The sequence below is a fragment of the Phoenix dactylifera genome, unplaced genomic scaffold (assembly GCF_009389715.1).
Source record: "Phoenix dactylifera cultivar Barhee BC4 unplaced genomic scaffold, palm_55x_up_171113_PBpolish2nd_filt_p 001054F, whole genome shotgun sequence".
NCBI lineage: Eukaryota > Viridiplantae > Streptophyta > Magnoliopsida > Arecales > Arecaceae > Phoenix > Phoenix dactylifera.
Window position 1 is genome coordinate 125,530 of NW_024068404.1, and position 20,788 is coordinate 146,317.

At 37.7% G+C, this 20,788-nt stretch overlaps 1 protein-coding gene across 4 annotated transcripts; it reads left to right on the forward strand.

Moving 5' to 3' along the window:
- The first annotated feature begins 1,130 nt into the window (after window positions 1-1,130).
- LOC120103683 (pre-mRNA-processing factor 39-like) lies at window positions 1,131-16,781 on the forward strand. 4 transcript variants are annotated; one of them, XM_039121380.1, is made up of 15 exons: window positions 1,131-1,296; window positions 2,331-2,836; window positions 3,019-3,125; window positions 5,867-6,096; window positions 6,714-6,881; window positions 8,585-8,945; window positions 9,460-9,603; window positions 10,873-11,025; window positions 11,108-11,224; window positions 11,714-11,794; window positions 11,900-12,049; window positions 12,754-13,047; window positions 13,630-13,740; window positions 15,928-16,087; window positions 16,316-16,781. In XM_039121380.1, the coding sequence occupies exons 2-14, from the start codon at window positions 2,377-2,379 to the stop codon at window positions 16,039-16,041; spliced, it is 2,490 nt and encodes an 829-aa protein (XP_038977308.1). In that variant the 5' UTR covers window positions 1,131-1,296; window positions 2,331-2,376; the 3' UTR covers window positions 16,042-16,087; window positions 16,316-16,781. The 4 variants fall into 4 exon arrangements, with proteins under 4 accessions (XP_038977308.1, XP_038977310.1, XP_038977309.1 ...); XM_039121382.1 differs by having other exon boundaries at window positions 16,320-16,781; XM_039121381.1 differs by having other exon boundaries at window positions 1,141-1,296; window positions 2,313-2,836.
- The last annotated feature ends 4,007 nt before the right edge of the window (window positions 16,782-20,788 follow it).

Below are 20,788 nucleotides of genomic sequence, written 5' to 3' on the forward strand. Positions count from 1 at the left end.
AAGAGACCCACGAGTCGGATAATTTTGAACCATATATTTATTTAACAATGATACGACAAATTGAAAGTCAGTGTTCCAATTAATATTTCATGTTGTTAACATTTGTAGGGCAAATAACAAGCACAAGAAAATATTGGATGTGATGTTAATCAAAACCTTCTAACAAATGCATCGCATAAATGTGAATCAAAACTACTTTTTTCGTATGAAGAGAGATGCTATCTAAGTTATATTTGGCCAACGAATTAGCCGGAGCCTTTCATTTAATTTTTCTTCTAAACATTTTTCATACTCCAAACGTGAGATTTGTTGGTTTGTTTTTTTTGGTAATAACACAGTGCAAGGCACGTGGGGCCGTGAGGCTTACTTCTACTTATTCTATTTTTTTTTTCTTGTTTTTTTTTAATTGAAAACGGCAATTTATATAACTCTAACGTGAGAACACCCTGCCAAATCAGAAGAAAACAAAAAATACAAATGGGACGGAAGTTCTACTGTGGATGTCTAGTAGAACTCCTTGGAATGCTATGCAACATAGGAGGCGACCCAGTCTATTGCCCTATTCGCCTTTCGAAAAAACGTGTATTGCCTAAAACTCATCAATCTCCATAGCCAACCTGTGGGTCTCACCAATAAGTGGGTGACCATCTCCATATCTGTCCGCACCCCGGATCCAATCTACAACTATAGAGAAATCCTCCTCAAGGTGCACCCCCCGGCCTCAAGCACCCGCCTCATATAGGATATGCCCGCCCAGGCTGCCTACAGCTATGCTCCAGCAACAGTGAGTCCTAGCATGCCCCGGCCACTTGTTGCAACCAAACTCCCAAGATGATCTCTGTTAACAAATCCAACCCCTCTTGACCTCCCATCCATTGTCACACCACCATCGAAATTCACTTTTAAATAACCAAGGAGCGAGGGCATCCAAGAAAAAACCGCAAATCTGGGTGCTGAAACAGCACTACGGATACCTAGATGTCCCTAGTCATCCCAAATGAAAACAAGGCCCGCAAGTGGGGCTTACTTTCGATTTCAATCAGGGCCGCACATCAAATACAAACTTCTCTTCGAATCAGGCACATGCACCGCACGTGTCGATTGGTGGTCCCTAATGCCCTAACCGGCTAGCCCTACTTCCCTCCCACGGACACCACAACACCCCTCTCCGGTCTCCTCTCTGTCTCTCTCGATTCCCTCCTTCAGCACCGCTGTTCTGCGCCTGCTTGCCGCTCTCTCGGCCGGCGCCACCGGAACCCCCTCTCCCCACCGCGCCGGTGCCCGCGTCTTCCCCTCGTATGCCCTCTCTCTCTCTCCCCCTCCCCCTCCCCGCTCAGGGTTCTGTAGTGTAGAAATCTTGTTGTTTGGAAGTTTTGACAGAAAATTTGACTCTATGTTTTCTGCTTATCTAGGGTTAGGGTTTATGTTAACTATTCTCTATCTGTTTTAAATAAATTACTTGGATACATTTGTGATTAAGGTTAGTACGGTAAGGTTTATGATGATAGATCCGGGTTTTTTCGCTCCGGGGATTCAAGGGCTGTTTCATTGTTTCTCTGTTTCGTGGGTCGGATCTTCAGTTTTATTTTTCTGGTTTTTATCTTTCTTGTTTCGATTTTTTGTTGGTTTCGAGCCTGTTGCTGTTCTTGGCTGAATTCGTCCCAAGATCAAGCAACCTACATGTTTTGTACCGGTGATAATGCTACTTTTAATGGATTCGAAAATAATTCTCATAAAAGCTTGATATTCATATGTTATTGAAAGCCAATCCAGTCCGAGCAATAATGTCCTTTAGAATTCTTGTTGGAGATCATTGAAAGACAAAGTTACAGATTTGTCAAGAAAAGAGATAAAGGAGTTCAACTAACAAAAGAAAAACCCTTTCCTTATGTACGATTGTGTGGTTATCTGGAATCACAGTGCTCTAGTTTCAATGTCTCATAATATTTCGAAACCCTAATTGTGGTAAAATTTTCAAATTAAGACGCTTAGTTTACTATTCCTGATTGGAGCATTGAAATCCTTATATTGACGGCAAAAAAACACCCTTTTTTCTAGCTTTCTAAATCTTTTTAATGCCGAAATCACTGAATAGTGCTGTCATTTTTCTTACCTCCACTGCAAATTAATACCTAGGTCCATGGCCCCCTTTGATCATTATATATTTTCACCTTTAAATTGGTATGAATAGTGTTTTGGGCTAATTTGGTTACTCAAGCTGTCCTTCTTGCTTGGAATTTGCATACTTGTGAACCAATTAATCAACTTTGTTTTTTTCCATAGTCATTTCCCTCTTTATCATGACATATTAGACTGTTTATGTGTTGCAGCATTTACCTGTGAATCTCTTTGGTTGGTTTGGCTGCTGAAAGTAGGATGGAAGATAGTCAGTCAGTGGTCTCTCAAGCATCCAATGCTGCAGACTATGTATCTACAGGTCATGTTCCTGCTGAGTACCCCATGACAGATTCAGCTGCTCTTTCAGGTGGTGAAAACCTTGTTTCTTCTGCACCCACTGCAGCTACAGATTGTGCTTTGTCAGATGGTACTAATCCTGACGACAGGAATATGTACAGTCAGGATCCCAATTCTGTTGCACAGAGTGCTACATATGGCATCACATATGAATCTAAGCCTGATGGTGGGGCTGCTGTAGCTAGTGAAAATGCCATTGGCCATGAAACAGTTGCAAGTATCTCTACTCATACAACTGGTTATGATTCCATGAATGGAGGTGCTGGTGAAATGGCCAGTTATCAACCTACAGGAGTTATTGAGAATGGAGATTTATCAAATGCTGTGGGTGGTACTGTTGTTCAACAACCATATGAAGATGGTATCAAAATTTTCTATTCCATTTTGACATGTGAAGTTCTTTTAGATATTGGTTGTTCTGAATCATTTTTGCTGCTTTTGTTCTTATTTGTTTAAAAGATCATCTGGGTTTTTGTATTTGTTTATTTGCACAGTTCTCACTGACATTAGTGACCTTTTTATTTAAATCTTCCTTTTCTATAGTGGTGTATACTGCTGAGGAGGAAAGATTATGGAATATGGTGAGAGATAATTGTTTAGACTTCAATTCTTGGACAGCCCTCATCGATGAAACAGAGAAGGTTGCAGAGGTATCACTGGACTTTGTTTATTTTTTGGAATATGCTGTTAAATCAGTGGTTTTCAGTTATCTGAACTCAGTTTCCAGTGTTATAGTCACAAACAATGTTTTAGCATGTTGGACATATGAAGTTTGATTTATCATCAGTTATTTAGCTACTGTAGAGGTGAAGTTGGTTCTTATTTCATGTCATGTGTAGGGTGAAGTAAATCTTCAGGCAGAAACAGCTCTATCATATCCCACTGAACTAACTACTTGATTTTTCACCCACTTCTTGTTCCTATATTTTTGATGTTTTGTTAAGAATTCTTGTTAGACTCTAGCTATTAGGGTAAACTAGCTGTGCTCTTTTAACGAGTTACATTTCCCTAACTGGTTGTTTACATAATGTAGCAATTATCACTCCATGAAGAACTTAGAATGCTATAGTCAAGCATAATATGTCATTAGTACTATTTATATTATCTGTTAATGATATTTGCATAGGCAATCCATATATTGAGCTTGACTAAGTGAATGGATTTTGATGGATGCTACATGGGTAGCTTGAAAAGCAATGCAACTGGACCAACTTTATAAAGTTCTATTCTCATCAGGCATATTTTGAGGGTAAAAACAACATATAAGAATAAAATTCTGTTTCTCATATGAGGCATATAACCCAGAATAGATAAAGAAAAAGCCAGAATAAGAAGCATGGTTTGTCTGATTATTCAGGGATCTAATACATCACCATCATTTTTACTGCCCTGATTACAGCTACCATCTTCACAAGTTAATCCCACATATGAACATGCAGTACTTTCTACAACAACCAAACAGCCAGAAATCAGGCCAAGGAAGAAAACAAGTTGCCAAATTTTTTAAAAGCCACATTCTATCAGATACCTAACTCACCACATTGGCAAATTCCTTTTTTTGCCTATATGTATATATTTTAAGGAATGTTTAGTTTAGCCTTATATGCTGTTCAAAACCATTCATGTTTTGTGCTTTGATGACTATTTTGCCTGCAATATTATTGAAATTTTTCATATTTAATCGGAAAGAGAGGTATTAAGCTTTATGCAATATTAATGTTCCATATCATTTTTGGGCTCGTTTGGTTCGCGGAAACAGAAGGGGGGAAAGTATGGTCAACAGGAAAGTAATGAGATGCCTCTTGTTTGGTTGGAGTTTTCAAAGGAGAGAGATAGAAAAGTTGTATTTCCATGGGAATATGATTCCCACATTTCATGGTAAAGTCTTTTCCATGAGGGGGGAATCACTTCATTTTTATTTTTTTCCCAAAAAAGCCCTTCAGCATTAAAGAGGCATTAAAGACCTAATTTTTATTAAGGGTATAATAGGAATTACACATAACTTTTTCAAGAAAGTGGATGGTCAACCAAACATAAGCACTCTGGAAATCTGTCACTTTCCCATCTTTAACCAAACATGTCAAAAGTACATTCTCAAGCATTCTCTTCCTAGGAATCTTCTTCCCAGAAATCATATTTATAGGAGGAAAAATGCTTTCCGCGAACCAAACGAGCCCTTTAAGTAAAGAACATCCTTTGAACTTGTTGACATTGATCTAGAAATATAGTTTTATGTTAAAGTGTATGATGGAATGAGCAAAAATCACGTTGATAATTAACGAGCAAAGTTATTGCACTTCTGGTAACTTTTTCCCATAATACCTCTTCCTATTTAGTGTTATAAGTGCAATAAGGATAATCCTTCACCTACTACTTGTTATGGAACTGAGCTGTTGTTCATACACCTGTGGTGACAACCAATGGGAAAAAGGACATAATAGTGCTGATTGTATGTGTACCATATAGCTAATATTGATTACTAACACATCCAACACATAGTAGTTATAAACCCTCCTTGTCCTAATGTCAAGCAAAAAGAGAAAGGTAATGGTAGACCACGATATGAAATACCAACTAGGAAGGAGTAATACAGAATGTCCACCTAATAACATGCCAATCGAACAAGTTGCAACATTTATTAAGTGCGAGGTTCCGAACCCAATATCTTGCCATTATATGATGAATGAAGCTAAGATAAATCAAGGTTTTACCTACTGTTTTGGTAACTAGCTGGTACACCCTGTACTGAGTGTTGGTATGATACATGCCTTGGGTCCGACACTTGGTATGGAGGGTGTACTAGATAATGGTTCCCTACCAGCTGATATGGCTTGGTATAGAAAACCTTGTGATAAATCTCCAGAAAACCTGTGAGGTTATGTTATCTGTGCTTCCCATAAATCAACATTATTCAGTATATTTGATTGCACAAAAAATGCTTATGGTGTTAATTTGAACATTATTGTGCAATCTATGAAAGATCTTACAACACTTTTTTTTTAAAAAAAATCTGGCTTGTCTTTGTGCAGCTAATGACAGCCACGACTTGTCTATTATTTAGCTAGGCCTGAATATCATAGCTCTTGTAATGTGTCCTCATGCCTTGAGATGGTGTCTTCCTAGCTGGGTTAGAGGATTTGGATCTAGTTGGTCCACATGCAACTGATAGTCATATGCCAAAAATAACAAAAATATATGAAAAGAAGACTATTTTTTGGTTTCAGATGCATTCAAAATAGACTGTGAACAAATGTATTGTTGTTTACTACTTTCTAACTTTTTATTGTATTTATTTGGCACTTGCAGTACTTAAATTGTATTGAGGTTACTCATTTTATGCCTGCAAAATTTGAATTGAACTGACATATATTTTCTTACTTATATTTTGTAGAATGACATTATAAAAATTCGGAAAGTTTATGATGCATTCTTGGCCGAATTTCCTTTGTGTTATGGATACTGGAAAAAATATGCTGATCATGAGGGACGTCTGGACAGTGTCGACAAAGTTGTGGAGGTGTATGAACGGGCTGTCCTGGCAGTGACATATTCTGTGGAAATTTGGTTGCATTACTGTACGTTTGCAATATCAACATATGAAGATTTGGATACTATTCGAAGGTAATAGTCAAACAATCTTCCCCTCTAGTGTATTATATACATTTTTTTTTCTTGGTGGGACTTTTCATTGTGATTGGATACTAGTCATGGGTTTTTTGTGTTCTTACAAACTTATGGCATGAAATAGTGATAGCCACATGCATGGAGGAAAGGTTTGCTGCGGATGCACTTTAGAAACTCTTTTCTAATGTGCCAACCGTTGACTTAAGTCTTCTTGGTCTAACTCTTTTCATTTTAGTAGTCAGTACTTGCATCGCTATGCCTTCTTGTCCCTCCTCCCTGTATTTTATTCCGAAGGTCACTATAGTGGCAATGTAGTTCAAGAATTACTGCTTCTTTAAATTTGACACTCTTGAGGCTATCATTTGGTGCACTACTATTCAAGTGGTGCTCGGAAGATCATGCTCAGTTTTGGGCTAAGATGGCCCTTATGATCCCCTCCATTTATGGGCATGATATGAATATTTCAGGAAGGTAAATACAGTGTATTTGTGCCAACTTCGGAAGTGCCATCTGCTTTTGAAAAAAATCCATGCTATTAAAAATCTAAATCTCCTATTCATGCATGGACATGAATGCTTACTATAACTTCTTTGCATGTTTTTTTTGTTTTTCAGGCTGTTTGAACGTGGATTGGCATATGTTGGAACAGATTATGGGTCGCACATTTTGTGGGACGAGTACATCAGATATGAAGAGTCTCATCAAGCATGGAGTCATCTGGCCATGATTTATACAAGAATACTTGAGCATCCTATACAACAACTGGATCGTTATTATTATTGGTCATTACTCTTTTCATTGAACTGTTTTCATTTTCTACTTTGATATGCAAATTAAATAATGTGGCAATCTTGGTTGAGCTTAAGCTTTTTCTATAAGATTCGCTTATACATTGTTGTCTACACCTGTATTATTGATACTAAAATGGCTGCTGCTATGTTATTGCAGAAACCTTTCTTTATGTTTGTGTAAGATATTTGCTTTGTCCCAAATGACTTATTATGTTTGAAAAGGTTGAATGTTCCATTTTTATGTTCTTGTGAACGGTGTCACTTCTATAAACCTTGATAGTCATGCAATATTCAATATGCACTTTCATGTTGTGCTGCAATGAATTTAATAATACTGTCATAAATATAATAATATGGTATCAAGTTTTTGGTAAAATATGTGAATATTGATGATTGAACATAAAAGAAAGATGGAAAGAGTAGCAGTTAATAACAAGGAGGTCCATTCATAACTTTGTAAGAATGCATGTATCAGAAAGTTAAACCTCAAATGATCAAACTTATGAAGACATATTATTGAGTGGTGCAGTTTGTACTTTGGGGATGAATTTGGCCTCTATATGAGGTAAGATTACACTCGTGAGTGACATTAGGTGATGGATTTTAATGACTTAATCATTTGATGAGCACGCCTATTCTTGTTCCCATCTGTTAAACCGCATCCATGTTCCTATGTCTGACATGGTTGGGTTATGATGTACCAAAGGTTTGCCTGTAGGTATAAGTGATAGATGTTGATAAAACACTGATGTAATAGTTTTGAGAATAAATGTATAACTAACAAATTTCTGAGTGGAAAAAACACATGCTCTTTTAAAGGACCAGCAAATTTCTCAATGAATCAACTCCCAGGATGTTGCCAGTGATCTGTCATGATGTTGATGAGTTTGGGCAAATGGTTCTTTTGTTTAATGATGTTATTATCCTCTCATCGATTGTGCTAATGCCCTATTATCTGGTTGATGTGGCTCTATATCCTTAATGTGCTCTACTTATCTACAATGAGATGCATATTTACTTTGCTTCAAAAGTAAACACAATCATTGCTATGTTGATGCCATGGTTGCATACTGAAACATCCTCAAACTGCTGAGATGTGATACTTGAGGAAACATCTTGATGTGAATTTTGGAGTCAGTAGGAGAAAAAAGGAGGGAAGCATGAAATTCCTCATCCAAGAAAAGGTATAAAGGTATCTGACTAGCGAAATACCCCTCCTATATGTCTGGAAAATATAAAAATAATAGTAAAAAATAAGTAAGATAGTTAACAGTAAAAAGTGATTTGACAGAGTTAGATTTAACCTTATTTGCACCAAATGGATTTTTAAATTTGACAACAAATTGTTTAAGAAAGTAGGCTTAGCCTTTTAAACTTAGAGCAGACTTGGACACATTTCAAACTTAAACATACCTTTGCTTTGACTAGTAAGATATGAATAAAAATCTCAACCTCAAAGTTAGTTTTGGGTTGTACTAGGTCAAGAAAGAATTGAACATGACCTAACCATCTTAAAGGCCTACATTGGATTTAAATATACTATATTTTAGATTAACCATCTTGACCCATCCTCATGTGTGCAATTTTTAGTAGGTTTGACCACTATATGAACCATTTCTTGAAATCATTTTTTTGAAAATGTGGTAGTTGTTTGGAACCTTCTAATCTGCAGTCTGTTGCTATTGGCATTTCAGTTTTAAGGAGTTGGCTGCTAGTCGACATTTATCTGAAATACGGACTCCTGAAGAAGCTGCTATGGCAGCTGCCACTGCTGAGACTGGTGGCCAGAGTCTTGAGGGTGAGGTTCGTCCTGATGGTGTAGAGCAATCTCCAAAGCCTGTAAGTGCAGGTTTAACTGAGGCAGAGGAGTTGGAGAAGTATATTGCAATTAGGGAAGAGATGTATAAGAAAGCTAAAGAGTTCGAAACTAAGATCATTGGTTTTGAAACAGCTATTAGAAGGCCATACTTCCATGTCAGGCCTCTTGATGATCCAGAGCTTGAAAACTGGCACACCTATCTGGATTTTATCGAGAGAGGAGATGACTTTAACAAGGTACAAAACTGTTTCTGTTTTGAGTTTTGATTTGTAATTTTCAAACTTGTTAATTTTTGTATACTTCTGCTTCGAATGGTTATGAACTTACAGTTCAGTCATATTGGCTGCATTGTATGCTTTAATGGCTAGTATGTTCGATGAAGCTTTTAAAATGGGATAGTGAACTGAGGATAAAGCGTGGGCTTGTTGTTTGGTTTCTATGAGGCTAAGTACTTCAAACCCTCATTTGTCAGTCGACGTTCTGGGTTCATGATACATGTTGCACAATATTTGTTTTTTTAAAATTCGAATCTCATATATGCAGGTGTTTGCTTATTGCTTACCCACTTAACCATCTATCTATCAGGCAAGGATGGTCCCTTCTTTCATATTGAGGGGCCTCCCTTATCAGCTAATGGAGTACTCCTTGTTCACTTCTCTTTGTTGCAATAACATTTTCCTCTTAAGTTGAATTGATTTTTTTCCTTTTATTTCCTTCTTTTTCTTTGATACCGTCTGTATGCTATTTCAGGTTGTTAAGTTGTATGAAAGGTGTCTAATTGCTTGTGCCAATTATCCGGAGTTCTGGATCCGTTATGTGTTATGCATGGAAGCGAGTGGAAGCATGGAGCTTGCAAATAATGCTCTTGCTCGGGCTACTCAAGTCTTTGTGAAAGTATGATTCAGTTTTTCGTGGTTCTGTTCTTCTTCCATGTTTGTTTTTTGAATTAACCACAGTATGTACATATCTGTGGTGAATGATATATGTTAAGTATGACTTTCCGCCCATGATTTATTAATTCGCTTTGCTTGTAACAATATGTGATTGCAATAACAAAAAGTTAGTTCTTCTCAGATAAACTTTTGCTGAATTTTGCAATTTAAAACATCCATGTCCTTTGTGACAGACTCCTCAAAATACCCCGGTTATTTTCTAAATTTTGTTATGGGCTACCTATCTGACACTACTGATTTCTGCTTTATATGATGCTGTGTTTTAAACATGAACATGCTATGATGGCAAAATTATGTTAATAAGTATGTAGATTAGCATGAATCTGTCTTTTGTAATGTTTCCGGAATCTTTGATTATACTATTTTCATACATATTCTTGCCATTGCATGAAGATATAATCAATAATAGGTTTGCTATACTATTTTCAGCGATGGTCAACATTGAGTTCTACGGGATGTATTTTCTATGATCAAGAATATTGGCATTTTTGTTTAGTTAATATAAGTATTGGTGAATTTTGGTATCAAGTTTAGCATTTAAACTTCTCCTATGCTCATTAATCAACTGTATATGTTCTATAAGCTAATTACACCATATTCATTTATTACTTGTGTAAAATGATGTGAGGCTTATTCCTTATCATTGGTGTAAGCCCACATTTGAAAATATTTTTGTCACCTATTACTACTCCTAACTCTTGACATTGCTCCAGGACACGTCTCAATGATATCAATATACCGTTTATGCACATCTTTCCTTCTTAAAGCCTACCAGGATTCATTTCATATTGGGTTTCTCTTTAACATTTGATTGTCAACCCACATTAACCCTGCACCTTTTTCATGGCTTGAGACCCACTTTTGCGCTGTTCAAATACGTAATTCATCTGAAGTTGCTGACATTTAGAACCACTTACATGTCTACTAGGCATAATACCATCTTTGTACAATACTGTAAATTATGATTATCTAGCATAATCCTAAATTTCAATTGCAGTATCGAATATTACTTCCTAGAAAGTGTGGTAAGATTTTTAAAGTTAATATCCATAATATCTTAAATTGGCAAGTTCAGATAAAAAAATATGACAATGAGGATGGTAGTTTACCTTTTTTTTTTTAAAAAAAAAAATTAACTGGCAAATACTAATATTTGTCATTTTGTTTTCCTTCCATAATGCTTACCAGTCATCAAATTTATTTTTAACAGAAGCAACCAGAGATTCACCTTTTTGCTGCTAGATTTATGGAACTAAGTGGAGATGTTATGGGAGCTCGTACAGAGTTTCAGCTTCTGTATTCTGAAATTTCACCTGGTCTGTTGGAAGCCGTTGTTAAACATGCAAACATGGAAAATCGACTGGTACTTATCACAATGGCCTTCAAAACGTATACTGATTATACATGGACCAAGATATTTGGCTAAGTTTCTCATGATTCTGCAGGGAGACAAGGATGCTGCATTCTCTATATATGAGAAGGCTATCGCTGCCGAACGGGAAAAAGAGCAGTCTCAAATATTGCCAATGTTGCTTGCACAGCATTCGCGATTTGCATATCTGGTAAGATTCTCGCTGTCAAAATCTGTGTTGTTTAGACATTAGGACATTCATAATACTAATGTAAAGTTTAGAGCTAAACCTTGGTTATTCTTTTCAAACCTATAGGAAAATGGGTATCTTTATGCACGCTAGAAAAAACTAAATTTGTATAGCTTTGCCTCAATGTTCGCTTACAGTGGTTTTTAAAATATTATCCAAGTTAAGACATCTGCCTAAAATATTCTATATCTTTCAAAAAATATTGCTGGCTGAATGTGCTTGCAAATTTTAGCCAATCTTTTTGTCAGTGTATGACTGCAGCACTTGAATGTAATCCGTTAGTCATTTAATAGTTAACCATTAAATGATGCAAAGGTTAATAAATAACTTGGAATTGACCATTTTGATATTATCCATTTTCATGATATACCCGATAAATCTATTCTGCTCTATGAGTTCATGAAGTCTCCATACATGGCTCCATGCTGTTATTTTTGAATTTTCTTGTAGGTTGTTGGTAATGCAGAAAAGGCTTGGGAAATTTTAGCTGGATCTCTTGAGCATATTCAACCATCCAAACCTCTTCTCGAGGTTTGTCTCCCTCAACTTTCTGCTATGCATCTTATCCAGCTGACAAATTTCTTAATATATATTTTCATAGTTACGATGTTGAGGATTTTCATCTGACTTGTGCAGGTTATCATCCATCTGGAGTCGATCCAGCCATCTCCAAAGCATGTTGATTATTTGGATTCATTGGTGGAGAAGTTCATTATGCCCAATCCTGAAAATCCCTACATGGCTAGCACCACTGACAGAGAAGAGATATCTAGCATATTTTTGGAGGTAGTTACTTGAAACAGTTAAGTTTTGCCTATTATCATGATAGACAGTAATCAATAGCTTCAAAATGGTAAAGAGTTAAATTTCTGATGGCTGATTTAGTGTTCTTGGCAGATTATGGAAGTTCCCATGTATTTGTTGCTTCCACAGGTTAGAGTATATGTTACAGTTGAGTTATAATTGTCTATAGTCCACATGTACTGACTTAAAAAAAGATTCATAGCTGCAACCTTTTCCCTTGGCGAGGGTTGTCTTGGGCTCCGATGCCCTGTCCGTCATATAAATGGTGATACAGGCCTCTAGGCAACCACCGTAACTACTACATTGATTAGAAGTGGGTTTATCACCATAATGATTAAGTTACATGTTGTAGTTTGATTGTTGGCATACTGTCCCTTGGGGTCTTGATGAATGTAAACAGTACTCAGAATAGATGTCAAAAGATATTATTGATCTTTAGTAAGAACTCTGAGAATGACCTATAAATTACTATTTTTCTTGGTTTCATCTTCCCATGTTCTATGCTGTGAGTTGATTCAACATTCCTTTTTCCTGCTACTACCATTTCTCTTTTGCAGTTATCGAGATGGATTCTGTTTTGACTGCTAGGAAGAATCTTTTCTGGGAGATTTATACTTGTTGGTTATATCTATTTAATTTTGTCCTGCATATTACATTGGATTAATTATTTGTATTTTTTGTTTTAGTTTTTGGATCTCTTTGGAGATGCGCAGTCGATTAAAAGGGCTGAAAATAGGCATGCTATGCTGTTTCTACGTCAGAAGAGCATGTTGACATCAAAAAAACGAAATGCTGAAGATTTCCTTACCTCAGACAAGGCTAAAATAGCAAAGACTTATCCAGAACCAGGTCAATCAGTTATGGGAGCATACCCAAATGCACAGATTCAGTGGCCTGCTGGTTATGGACAAAAAGCTCCAGCATGGCCACAGACTTCTCAGTCACAAGGGCAGCAGTGGAATCCTGGATATGCACCACAGGTAGATTATAATTAATCCCTGTAAAATCTCTTAAGAATTTTGGTGAACTAATTTTATCATGTAATACCTCTTTGGCTAGTGGAGATGGATGCTGCTATGGTGGACAATAAAGTCCTTATCACTTATTATCTTTTAATTCTTGCCCTCATTTGGACCTCCGCATACTTTGAGCATTTGTGGATTCATTTCATGCATATATCACACCTTTTATTGAATAGCAATTTTATATTTTTAATGATTTCTGAAGTAGCCCTTTATTTTATTCTTGTTCAATGAAGATCTGTAAAGCAGATCCTGAATAGTTGGGACAAGGCTTGTTGTTTACGGTTATATATATCTCTGAGTATGATAATGGCACCAGAAGCCATAGTCTTGGGATTGAAGTCAAATTGATAGTGTTTGGCCATATTGTTATTCTTTATGTTTTTAATTAACTTTAATCATATTTTATTGTTAATATAGCTAATTTATGTTAATGGTACATAATTTCTATTTGGCCTTTGCTAAGTGCATTAACATGCATATTGTCTTGGATATGCTGTTTTATAATCTGCATTTTCTTGCTCTTTTTGTCTTTGTTAGCCTGGGTATGCTGCTTATGGAGGTTATGCTAATTATGGCCAACCACAAATGCCCACATCAGCTCCTCAGAATGCTTCTTATGGTGCATATCCTTCCCCATATGCAGTCCAGGTACAGAGGCTTTTCAATTTTTTTATGAAAAATGTGTTTGGGAACATCTTACATCCATCTAAATTTGATTTTGTTAGCTCTATCTTTGGTTGCTGTTGTAACTCAGTCATGTTTACAACCTATGGAGCAATCTAATCGTTACAGATACCTAAAGATTCTTCACATTAATATTGGTTCTGTGATTTATATTCTTGAGTATATCTTTTCCTGTAACAGAATGTTGACCTTTGGTGCACATATTACTTTGGTCTCAGATTGGGTCTTTTCTCATGTTTCATTCATCTATACAGAGTTCGCAGATGCTGTTATTCTTTTGTGGTTGGCAGCTGGCTCATGTTATAAATAAAATTTAAAAACACCTGGCAGATAGTAATTTTGTTGATATATTTGCTTACTCCCAGCCACATGCTCACTAAGGACTTATTGTTGGTTTAATTTCTAGTATGAAGCCAGAATATGCTTAAGAATAGCGGATTTCAAAAACATGATATATTTGTTCTGTTTAGAGTCTTTAGACTGATTTTATCTCCTCTCTTTTTTTCCTGTAATATAGTGCCTAGGAGTATAGTAAGGATTAATTTTCTGCATTTATCAGAATTGTTGCCTTTTCTTCCATTTTTCCTAGCAAGGTATCTTAAACCTTGATAGTGTATATTGTTAGGGACATTGTAATTGGAGAAAGAACATCTTCAATCTAGTCACTTGTTAACGCTGCCATTAAGTCTTTAATCATGGCCTCTCATCAATGTAAGTGTTCCTGCAGATATTGTGCTACTTAAGATGACTAATGGTTTCCATCTATAATAACTCTGTTAATTCAGGGTCTTGAAATTGTATATCTTTTATAGAGTTGTCACTCCAACCAGCAAACCTGACACCCAACCCAGATGTGACCTGACCATGACCCGGACAAGATAATGAATGGGTTGGGTATGGTTGCAAAGTTTGATCCACTAGAACTTTCAGGTTGGGCTCTTTTGCCCCCAAGTTCAACTCTAACACGTATAATTACCCAGTTTACTATGTACACACAAATATAATGTTATTTATAACCATTTTATAACGTTTGAATTTCTAAACTCCTAGCATATAGGACTTCGCTCTGGATTGAAGCAGCATAATGAATAAAAGGTAATGATATGTTAGAACATGTTTGGGTGTTTATACTTGACTTTCATTGTTATATAATTAATCATTAAATGCTTGTTCATGATTTTTAATTTTGTAGAGTGTATTGGATGTTTCATTGATAAACTTCTCAAATCATGGGTTTTTTAGCTTGATTAACTCTTCAAGATATAATTTTTGATACCCGATTGGTACCCAAACCTGATCTCCGTCCTACCTGAATCTGATGCAATTTTTATTACCCAAACCTGAACACGATCTGATTCTTTAGTGGATCGGGTGTGAAACAGAAGTTAGATTTAGGTACCCGACCCAACCCGATCTGAACCAATAGCACCCATAATCTGTGATTTGAGTTTTGAACCAGAACAAAAAAAAAAAGAAAAAGAAATTGTAGTGTTTCTTATCCATCTTTCTTCTTACATGTGGTTTTTTAGCAGTAATTTTGTGTAGAATCTGTTTTGCTGCTATCTAGCATATTACTTGAAATCTGAGCATATTACTTGGGGTATTCTTATGTGTTGCTGGTGGTCTTTTAGCCAACTCCATGAATTTGAGGATCAAGTAGGCGATTTTAATGTTCTCAGTGAATGATTTCTGAAATTGTTAGAATTTTGCTTGCATTTACTAAAAAGATTCTTGCTTACAAATGCCTTTTTTCTAGCTTAATCAGTCTGTTTGTACTGTTATCCTGTTTTAGGCTGCCATATTTTGGCTGATAGCTGGTTCTGTTGCTTCCCTTTCTGATTGGTTTGACCATTTTCCAGAGTTCCTGAAAATAGTTAGCGTAGCCTGAAATATTAGGTTGACAAGTTCAGTTTTGTGCTTCCTGCTTTGGAATTCCCTGATTGGCACTGTTTTAGGATCATACCACTTCTTAGAATAGCTTAAAGTCCACTCAGATCATTTTTTGCCTCGCTTTTCACCTTGCTTGTAATTTTGCAGTTTCTATTACTGGATAATATCTCATTTTAATGGTTGTTGAGATCACACAGCTTACCTACTAATATGAATAGCTGGTCTGACAAAGTCTCGATATGACTTTATGGTTTATGGTAGGCTTATCCACAACAAACATATGCCCAAGCTGCACCAGCAGCACCAGCAGCGGCAGCAACTGCATTTCCTCAGCAACAAGCTCCCACCCAACCATATTATGGCAGTTACTACTGATTTGGTACATGTTTTCAAGAACAACTAATGCTGTTTTGTATAATAGGTGAGGCCTTTGCTCCTACCTTTTTCCTCTGTCGTAATGGTCATATCTTTCTTTTGATAACAATTCAGATTCATTTATTATTAAAGAAAAACAACAGTTATCAGGTAACGTTTTAGCTGTGTTTATGCTCCAAGACAAAGGAGCATAGTGTGTGTGTGTGTGTGTTGGGGTTTGGGGGGCGGTTCTCTTTCCCGAGACTTGGAACATATTTAACCAATTTGGTGGCAGGTAGCCTCGTGAAACCTGAACTGATCTGACTGTGTATCCCCGCTGCTCTTTGGTGATCACATTGAATGCTGCACGCCTTCAAAGCCTGCTTTGATCCAGCTCTGGTTGTGGACGTGATGCAGAAGGTGACAAGTTGTCGTTGTTGAGGTTGTCGGTACCCACTGCATGAAGAGACCAACAATGTGTCATCTGGATTTCTACCGTTACGGTTTGATTTTCACGTTGATCTTCTGAGATGGATGGCCATTTGCAGAGATAAAGGGTTCCTGTTTGAATACACACAACCCGTTAATTGGGGGAACCAACTGTAGCCGTGTCATATGAGCGCACCAGCCAATATGTGCCCTTGTTTTTTAACTGTTTAGGCAGTCATGTAAACATGATTATCATAATATGGTTCTCAGGAAAACGCAATTTTGTGCAGGATTTTGATATATAAATATTTAGCAATAGCCACTTCACTGTACTCCCTCTCCTATGCTCATGCTTACACACTAGTACTGGACAATGGTGACGGTTTTCTTCAGCATTTGCAACAAAGGGGTGGTAAGTGCTCTCTCGCTAACAGATGCGAATCTCTTAACTGCTCTAAAACCGTTGGAAGCATCATGCAGAATAGTCCTTTTTTTTTTTTTAATGAACAGTATTTTTTTTTCCCCATCTATTTGGTTCATCTCCGCAATGCGAAGCCTTTTTCTTCTTCTCCTCCTGCTGAGCCTCCTGCTCTTCCTCCTCCGAGTCTGAATCCACTGCATTGGCAGCAGCCACATCCTCCCCCACACTACCAGCAGAATCTTGAAGTTCTTGAAGGCTGAACTTCTCGAAAACATTCTTGCATCCCTGGGAAAGCTTTCTTGTACCTTCTCGGTTGTGATCGGCGTTCTTCTTCCCGGCCTTAGGGTGGAACGGAACGAAGCCTTGTTCTTCTTCTTCTGCTTCCTCTATCTCCCGCCGCCGCTCGCTTCTTCTTCTTGGCCGGCGTCACAGCGGATCCTTTGTTGCTGAGAGTCTCCACCTTCGGGAAGCAGTTGGGGTAGGGGGTCCCTGTGGCTGCTTCGGCGAAAGCCATGGTCGCAGTGGAGAGCACTCTCTCCGGTAAAAACGAAACAAATGACATCTCGTTTTCTCTCTTTCCTCATCTTTTCTTCCCTTTTATCCCCTAGACATTCTTCCTCCCTCGTTATGATTCAGTTTGGGCTCGAGCTCGGCACCATCTTCCATCCTTCCTCCTTGCTCCCTTTCCTGAAATCTTCTCGTTCGATTTCGTCTGAGACCTAAACTCGGAGGAGATGGACTTTCTTCAAGATGGCTAATCTGGAGAGGACATCGAGCTCTTAACCTATATTTAAGAGGGGTGCCCATGTGGCTTTCTAGAAAAAGCAAAAAAAAAGGGGGGGCGACCCTCTCAATCTAAACCACCTGTATTGATAATTCTGACCACCCAAGAAACCAGCTGGAATGATGAAACACTAGCATATAACTTGCATTTTAAAAAAATAGTAATAATATGAGACCAAACCCCTCTCTCATGGATTAGTCTTTTTTAACTTTCTAATATTGCATGTAAATTTTTGCTTTCGAAATCTTGAGCATCTATTTCCATAAATTATAATAGCACTAGCTATATTATTTTGCTCTTTTGTACCTGAAATATCTAAATTACTCACTGAGGTTTCCATGCGTTATTTCTTTTTGGATCTTTGATGTGGGCAGGGGTATAGGAAAAGCTCCTTTATTCAACATCTCTACCAGGACTTCCACTGGCCTTTTCATTATTCTTATCCCTGGTCAATTCTTCATTTTGTCCACACCAACGATTTCGTGGATTAAATTTGCGAAGGTGGAGAGAGGAGAGCGAGAGCCCAAAAGTAGACTGGAAACGAGACGAAATTTGTCTGGTCGAATTGACGTGTCCATCTTGCTAGTCTTTGATGACCTGGCATCCTCAATTTTTATGACTAGGATTCTGGGACGGAGAAGCCGGGTGACGTAAAGGAAACATGGAATTTTCAACAATTTTTAAAATTTGTACTTGCGTGTTTCCTTTTGAACCATTCTCGACAAATAAAAAAGTTAATATACAGATTTTATAGTTAAAATTCTGTATTTTATTAATATTATGTATAGTCTCTTTTTGCAATTTAACATAATATTATTACACATTACTCCTACAAACATAGATAGTATAAGTAATATCTGATGAAGCCATCCTTTCACATCAATACCTTCAGTCCAAGTGAGTAATGTTATTGACTTTGTTGAAGAATTCTGTTTCTTATTCATCAGAAAAGGCAGCAAAGATATCTTTATCACCATCAAAAAATACCATACAATTAAAACATTATTTATGTTTATAGAGATGTTGATTTTTATTGACATTGAGCCTATGTTATGTTTATAGCTAGTTGAAGCTAGGTAATTAATGATTCAAATATATGATTTTTTGAAGCTCGAAAGAAAACATGATCTAACCTCCTCGGTACATTAAAGTTTTTTTACATGCATTCTTGATCCTATGCAAAGACTAGATTAGGCTTAGAGTTGATTGTGGGCCGGCCCTCGAGCCTAATCTATGTTTATTTTTAGTTGGATTTCGAGCTGGATCTATTTTCAATTTGATATTGTTGTTTCCAAATCTGGCCCATGAGCAGTTCTAATTGTGCGGTGGTTTAGCTTTTCGACTAGCTACTCTGGCCCATTTTTTATGACTATATTTTTAAGTGTATGGGTTCTTTCATTCACTATTTTTTATACTCAATTAATCTAAAATTTTGCCCATAGTCCTTCATCTTTTGTTCGGATTTTGATTTGATGTCATTAAAAAAATACATCTTAATTAATTCAACTCTTGCTCAAGCAAAAAAAAAAAAGAAACAACAGTAGTATGTTAAAAAAAAATGTTCATTGCGATCAATGGATTCTCACATATACATCAGACGGGCTCGCAAAAGCAGGAAAGACTCTCCCATGTCAACTATTACGACCTCTCGCATGTGAATAGAACGTGCCCATGGTCCTAAAGTGGGGAAATTTATTTTTTATATTTCTTTTTTGGGTAAAAAAATTAATTATCATTTTTTTCTCGTTTTGCCCATTTCTATTTCTAACGTTGTTGGCCTACATTTACCGTGTTGAACGTTCGGTTCATCGTTGACTCCGACCGAGATAAATTAAATATCATCGTATTTCAGATCAGCACGGCATCATTCAATGCCCCACCGAATCGTCCTTCCAGATCATCCGCCGGCCACATTCGGCAAGTCTCGTAGAGAGCCATCGCCAAAATTTTCAAAAATAAATAAATAAATATATATATATATATATAAATATATATAATAAAACTAAAAAACATAAGTTCACGGAAGCAACTACTTCTTTCCTCAACACAAGATTGAATTTCACTTCTATCCCAACTAAGCAGTTATTTAGAGAGATAAATAAAACTACAGGCTGGATGGCTATTGTTGCTGGAATTTGGACCCGGGGGCGGCCGCGAACCGAGGAGGAGGAGCTCCGGCGCTGGATCGGAAGGGGGCGGCGGTCCGTCGGCGAGCGGCGTCCTCTGTGGGGGGCCTGCAAGAAGCCGGTGGCCGGGCTTTTCCGGCGCCGGCCCTCCGATGCCTAAGTCAGAGGGGGGGCTTAATTTTGGAGAAGAGAGAGGGACTGTATGTGAAGTCCGAAAAATTTCCTTGGGAGGAAGAAGCCTCCCCTCTTTTTAGAGGGAGAAGCTCCCCTTTTATAGGGAGAGTGGCAGGGTTACCTGTGATGTGACTGGGCGAATTAATGGGTTACCGTCACGATTGGACGTGGGCGTAGAAGTAATGAGTTGCCGTGGATGGCCCGTTTCCCTCATGGAAGGAGGTTGCGTGCAGCAAGAGCTTGCTTGTGGCGTGCAGTGCAGTACATTCTTGGGAGTGGTGAGGTGTTGACAGTCGTAGCAGGGTATGGTCCCTGATTGATATGTCGCGGCGTGGCCGGCAAGTAAAGCATGGTGCGGTAAGGCTGCTGCAGGGCATGGCCGCAGCATATAGACGACGAGGTCGGCCTTCTGAGGTCAGCTCGGCCTTCTGTGCTTTGCCTTCTGTGCTTGGCCTTCTGAGGTCAGCTCGGTCTTCTGTGCTCGGCCTTCTGAGCTCGGCAGCCTTCTGAGCTCGGCAGCTTTCTGTGCTCGGCCTTCTGGTCTCGGCAGCCTTCTGTGCTCGGCAGCCTGGATGAGCTCGGCCTGGATGAGCTCGGCAGTCTGGATGAGCTCAGGCTTGTTGTCAAATTTTGGGTGTTTTAATTGTACGTGTGGGGTGGTCTATTTTTTCCCCCAACAGCTATTTATGTGACCAGGGACCATTCGAGCCAAAGGGGGGAAATTACTCTGAATATTTCATGATCTTTTTAATTTTTAATGTTATTATAGGGATATCTGTTTTAGGAATTATATTAAAAAAAGTAAAAAATTTGTAGGGGTGGGGTGACGCTGGC

Excerpts from the sequence above, each read along its gene's own strand:
- LOC120103683 (XM_039121380.1), top strand. The coding sequence starts at position 2,377 with ATGGAAGATAGTCAGTCAGTGGTCTCTCAAGCATCCAATGCTGCAGAC. Across the intron at positions 11,795-11,899 it reads CATCCAAACCTCTTCTCGAG|GTTATCATCCATCTGGAGTC; the intron begins GTTTGTCTCCCT and ends TGACTTGTGCAG. Across the intron at positions 13,048-13,629 it reads ATCCTGGATATGCACCACAG|CCTGGGTATGCTGCTTATGG; the intron begins GTAGATTATAAT and ends TGTCTTTGTTAG.